At 42.5% G+C, this 6,000-nt stretch overlaps 1 protein-coding gene across 2 annotated transcripts in view; it reads left to right on the top strand.

The window, feature by feature from the left end:
- Positions 1 to 345: 345 nt before the first annotated feature.
- The window catches only part of LOC306927002 (uncharacterized protein), a 122,655-nt gene continuing 117,000 nt past the window's right edge, over positions 346 to 6,000 (top strand). For both annotated transcript variants that reach the window (XM_079506575.1, XM_079506574.1), the window contains exons 1-2: positions 346 to 486; positions 4,225 to 4,650. In XM_079506575.1, the coding sequence (XP_079362701.1) occupies positions 4,257 to 4,650 (394 nt within the window). In that variant the 5' untranslated portion in view covers positions 346 to 486; positions 4,225 to 4,256. The remainder of the gene's footprint in view (positions 487 to 4,224; positions 4,651 to 6,000) is intronic.

Here is a 6,000-nt window from a genome sequence, read left to right as displayed (position 1 = left end):
TGTATTACAAATATGTATAGGCATATCAATCATGTTAAGCCTAGAATCAAACCATCCAGCATACTGGTGAATCATGACCATAAAACCTTTGATTATGTGAATAAATGAAAATGAAAACATATTTTAGTAAATCTCTATGGGGAAAATTAATTGGAGAGTTTTCAGTGGGTCCAACCCACTGATATGCTCTAAAGCTGTTCCACTGTATTACACTGTACCATGGCTCCCTCTAGTGACCGTTTATGGTACGTGCACCGTGCACGCTCCAGGCTCCCGCAGCGCTAGTGCGCATGTGCACAACCCGTGTGTGTGTGTGTGTGTGTGTGTGTGTGTGTGTGTGTGTGTGTGTGTTCGGCCGCTGGACTGTTGACACTTTAATAATAAAAGTAACACTAAAAGGTATGGTTTGAAAACAGTGTGGTCGTTAAGCAGCAGGAGGACATTTGTTTGTTAGCAGCTCAGCCACTGAAAGAAACACAGCTACAGGTAAAACGTTTTTTCTACCTTTATAGACTTATATTATTGACTCATCTTTTAACATGGAACACGAGTATTTTTCTCATATCTGCTTGTTTGTTATACATGTGATCATAAACAAGCAGTAGTTAATACTAGCAGCAGTAATAATATTGTAGGCCTAACTTGTTTGTTATAAGTATTACTGCTGCTAGCTACTGCTTGTTTAGGATACAATGTTGTAAGTCGCGGACTCCAAAGGGAGCTAGCTCTCTCGGCTAAGTGGCTTGTTGTCTGCCTGCTCTGCTGAGTTGGAGATCGGGGTTCGATTCCAGCTCAGGGTGCTGAATGTTACAATTACAATATATAGCCTACAATCCTACATTGTTTGGTTGCATCATTACTATTAATGTAACCATAATGTTACATCAGTGTGTTGTACTATTGCGAGAGAGAGAGAGGGGGGGAGGGGGAGAGATCGAGTTATCTTGAAAAGTTTTGAGATTGAAAAACATTGGCATATCGCCCAACCTTAGCAGACACCCGTCGGAGAGGGTAAAGTCAGCCTGCGTATTGAAATGAGCACGTCGCTTGAAGTCGATGAGACCGGACCCTACGGGTTAGGGGTCCAAAGGAGCTCAACCCGGGGGGTCCGGAGACGGGCTAGGCAAACGTATCATTTCTTGTATGGGTTTTGAGCCAAACCTTTTTTTGGGGAATCAGTGGTCTGTTTTCTTACTGCAAGAACCATGTTGGACTTGTAGCTCTATTATCCTGTTGGGGTCAGAACTATGTTGGACTTGTAGCTCTATTATCCTGTTGGGGTCAGAACCATGTTGGACTTGTAGCTATTATCCTGTTAGGGTCAGAACCATGTTGGACTTGTAGCTCTATTATCCTGTTAGGGTCAGAACCATGTTGGACTTGTAGCTCTATTATCCTGTTTCACTTTGAAATGCAGTTGAGATCTAACTTTGATTAATTACCTTTTCATATTTTAGACTCATTAAGTATTTAACACTATAGTTTATTACATCAGTGTTTTGTAGCATTACAGAGTACAGAAGATAATCTTTCTATATAAGGTTTGATTGATTGAACATTTTATTTACAGTATGTAGAATGGGTACATTTCAAACGAAAGCACAACTCTGTTTTTTGATTGATTGAAATATTTATTAACAGTTTGCAGAATTACAGTGCATTTCAAGCACAAACTCAATACAAAGACTGTTAACTGTGAGTGGACGACCCAATTAAGCATTACACTTGTTTACAAGAGGGTCCACCATGTTCAATTCATCAAAACATTTAGAGACGTACAAATAGACACTTTTACGAGGATACATTTTATAAAAGCACTAAGACTTGTTTACATCAGGGTCGTCCATTTTCAATTAATCAGAACATTTAAAGATATACACTTATATGACAAAAGTAAATCATCATATATACAGTTAAAGGCCTCCGTGAAGTTGGCATGCCATAAGATGAAAACATGAATATAATTGGTGTCATTCTTTAGTGCTGGATTTGTGACATAAATTGCATCACTTGTGCTGGTATCATTTTTTAGATATTTTAAGTTAAGCATTGCACCCCCCCATATTTAGGTCGAATTGAACAAAGAATGTCCTTTTTGTGCTCTAATTTGTGCCGTTGAAAACAATTGTGCTATTTTGATCATTTTATATAAAGTGCTATGTTGTGTGTTACTACAGTAGGCAAGTTAATAACTGTCATTACAGGGTTTGGCCAAGAGGAGGCACCAGTACACCTGACTAGGACAGGGTGGTATAGACAGTAGGAAACATATAGCCTATAACTTAAAATATCTCAAAAGTGTGCGTGCGCGTGCGTGCATGCGGCTAATCTCCGGCACCGCTGGCCTGGCCGATGCCAAACTGTGCACACACACTCCCTGGATGCCAACGACCAACCTCTGCCCCAATTCTTCCACAACAGCCTTCTATAGCGCCACCATGAGGCCGACTTGGTATCCTCGCGCGTCATCATACCAAAACCTAACGTTCTCATGGAAGACAGTTGACTGGCCCTTAAATAGGCTACCCGTTGCTATAAGCCTATTATTGTTATATATCATTGACCTAAATGGCGTTATATCATTATCAACAATGATAGATTAAAAAAAAAAGGGTTAGGCTCATGACTTTTTCATAAATTGCTTTGGACATGTTGAAAACTGAGTTAAACATGCAGAGTGTGTCCTACGTCTCACCAGACTAAGGCCCTTTCTGAAACCAGTCCCTTGACTTGAAGTGCTCTCGGGAGGTTCCCTCGTCAGGAAGTTCCACTCCAGCTGAATCAAGTTACCTTGATTAGGGTGCATGGGTATAAAAAACTGTTTGGAAATACACTCGCCCTCCTTGTGCAGAAACAGGAAACGGACACCATTCGTTGCCATGGTTACCATCATGCAATTGTGTTACCTGTTATTTTGTTTGTACAGTTATATTGCATTGCATCGTGTATGTTTGTGTGACATGTGGATTTCATTAATATGGAAAAAGGAAATACAGCGTGACTGTCAAAAATGACATGTCATATACATCCATGGTGTTTATAAATCATTGTGTTAAAAGTTGTTTTGTTTGTGTGGTTTCATTTATAGTTTTTTCACGGTGGGGTAAATAAAGAGCCCTTGTGAACATCAGTTGGAGCGTTGTCTATTCTGCATCAGATGATGATTGTTTAGGAGGAGTTTATTTATCATTTATTTGTGGTGGTACTTACATTTGTAGGTCGCGGTTTCCATGCGGACAGAGCAGGGCTGCACAAGGCAATCGAGTCTAGATCGGCACAGACTCGCTCTTGAGGGCTTTATAAGCCACTTCCACTCAAGGCTGCTTGGTTTCGGACGACACTTAATATGGCGCAGCCTCGCGTGAACGCGCATATCGAGGGCAAGTGTGTAGAGCGAGTGGCGAGGAGCTGGTTTCAGAAAGGGGGTAGGTCTGTGCGGTGTGCATGAATCCGTCCTCGTCCACTCTTGGCCTTACTCTGATGTTTTTGAGTCAAGGTGGGTTGTTTGAGCCTCCTCTGTGTCACTGTTGTTGTTGCCGGTAAATCTGTCCTAGCGAGTCTCTCTTCCTCCCCTCCTCATCAGGTGGTCCCCAACCTGAAGAGAGGTCATCAGGTGGTCCCCAACACACATAATCTCTATAGTCATGTGATCCAGACGGCTCTGTTTTATTTATCATAGTCCAACCTGATTGGCTAAGATTGGCTTCCAAAGTTTTCAGGAGTGGCCCGTTTTGTACAAAATGCTGCAATCATTAACACTAGTGTCCGATTGCGGTGAAACTGCACGCATATTCCCACTAGTTCATGTTTTTTTCACGTGGGGTGCCAACTTCACGGAGGTCAGTTAAAGAAAGTAAAAAGGAGAAAAACATATACAGTATGGAAAATAGGGGGGGGCCAGTTTTGAATCGCAGCCACCCGTAAGTGCTCTTTGAGAGTGGTTTTGAAAGAGTCTAGAGATTCACATTTCTTAACGCTTGTTGGTAAATCATGCTTACTTGTGAACAGTTACAATTTACGCTCACAGAAATTGTTGCACTGTACGCTCCCTGCTGCTTGAACTGTGGTTACTTCCACCTTATTCACATTGTGTACACTTAAGTTAAGTGTGATTTCTTCCCTAATGCATGAATCCCATAATCTCCAGATGCACATGTTGGAGAGTTGGGCTAACACCACTAGGTCTCCAGTTATTAAAGTGTTTCCTTATTCACTTGATTTCAGAGCAGTGTGTGGAGTCCAGACTGCAGGTGAAGATGAACTCTCCACTCACAAGAACTACAATACCCATGATGCATCACTCCCAGGTGAAGATGAACTCTCCAGACACAGCCAGGGATGTTTCTATTAAACAGGAACCTGAAGACATTTCTATTAAACGGGAAGCTGAAGACGTTTCCATTAAACAGGAAGCTGAAGACATTTCTATTAAACAGGAAGCTGAAGACATTTCTATTAAACAGGAAGCTGAATACATTTATATTAAACGGGAAGCTGAAGACCTTTCTATTAAACAGGAAGCTGAAGACATTTCTATTAAACAGGAACCTGAAGACATTTCTATTAAACTGGAAGCTGAAGACATTTCTATTAAACAGGAAGCTGAAGACGTTTCTATTAAACAGGAAGCTGAAGACCACCCACACCTCAGTAAGTTTCATGTGCTCTTCTTTTCTTTAATATTGTCTGTTCTGTAGGGCTGACACAATGTCTTATTTTCACTGTACAATAACAATGGCAAATATAGCTGCAAGCAGCGATAAAGCGGGACCAAGATAGAAGAAGAACAATGCGCAACGAGAACAACACGCACAAATGAGACCGACGAGCCGAGTTGTCGGTACCGGGATTTGAACTCGCAACCTTGTGGACCGAAGGCGGGAGCTCTACTGACTGACCTACACAGAGACAATCAGTGAATACATTGTAAACTGTAAAACCATTTACTGATTTGGTAACAAGAAGGTGTGTCCTCATTTTGGGCATGTCTTTATCCATTACTAAAGTGTGTTTTCACGCACAGTTAAAGTGTGTGTGTGTGCGTGCCTGCCTGCCTGCCTGCCTGCCTGCCTGCCTGCCTGCCTGCCTGCCTGCCTGCGTGCGTGCGTGCGTGCGTGCGTGCGTGCGTGCGTGCGTACAAACTTCTCTTTGTGTGTGTGTGTGCGCGTGCGTGCGTGCGTGCGTGCGTGCGTGCGTGCGTGCGTGCGTGCGTGCGTGCAAACTTCTCTTTGTGTGTGTGTGTGTGTGTGTGTGTGCGTGCGTGCGTGCGTGCGTGCGTGCGTGCGTGCGTGCGTGCGTGCGTGCGTGCGTGCGTGCGTGGCTGCATGCGTGTGTGTGTTAGGCAGACAATCGTTCATAACCATGGATTTGGATTGAAGATCATCTCTTTAGTTTTTGTGGTGTTTAACATAAGGTGGCTATTATCACACCAGTCTTTAAAGTTATTGATCTCACTGATATAGCCCACAGGGCGTTCAACAATATGTACAAATAAGACTGACAAGCTGAGTTGTCAGTAGCTGGATTTGAACCAACAACCTTGCGGTCCAAGGGCAAGAGCTCGACTGACTGAGCTACACGGAGACAATCAGTTACTCCATTGTTAACAGGAAAATCATTCAGTGTTAGTTCAGCATAAGTACTCAAACTTTGGTGTGTGTGTGTGTGTGTGTGTGTGTGCGTGCACGCGCAATTTTCATTGGCTCATAAAAACGTCATTTTTTCACTTAGAAAAACATGTGCTACGATTATTTGTCCGTATAGGTCCAAAGTTCACGTGTAGAAGTTTTCGTGCATTTTGAGCAAAGATTCTGGGAGGAGTTACATTTGAACTGTTTTTCATATAATTCAAAATGGCGGGTGATCTAAAGGTCAGAGGTCAAAAGTCAGAACACGAAAGTTGTTCGGCATGAGGAGACGCATATGTGTATCAAAGTGTCAATGCCAACGGTCAAACGGTTCATGAGATATGCACGTTCAAAATTTGCAAGTTTGCAAGTT

The sequence above is a fragment of the Electrona antarctica genome (genome assembly GCF_951216825.1).
Source record: "Electrona antarctica genome assembly, chromosome: 7".
Taxonomy (NCBI): domain Eukaryota; kingdom Metazoa; phylum Chordata; class Actinopteri; order Myctophiformes; family Myctophidae; genus Electrona; species Electrona antarctica.
Note: the sequence above shows the minus strand (reverse complement) of the source record. Positions and strands in the feature narration are given on the sequence as shown.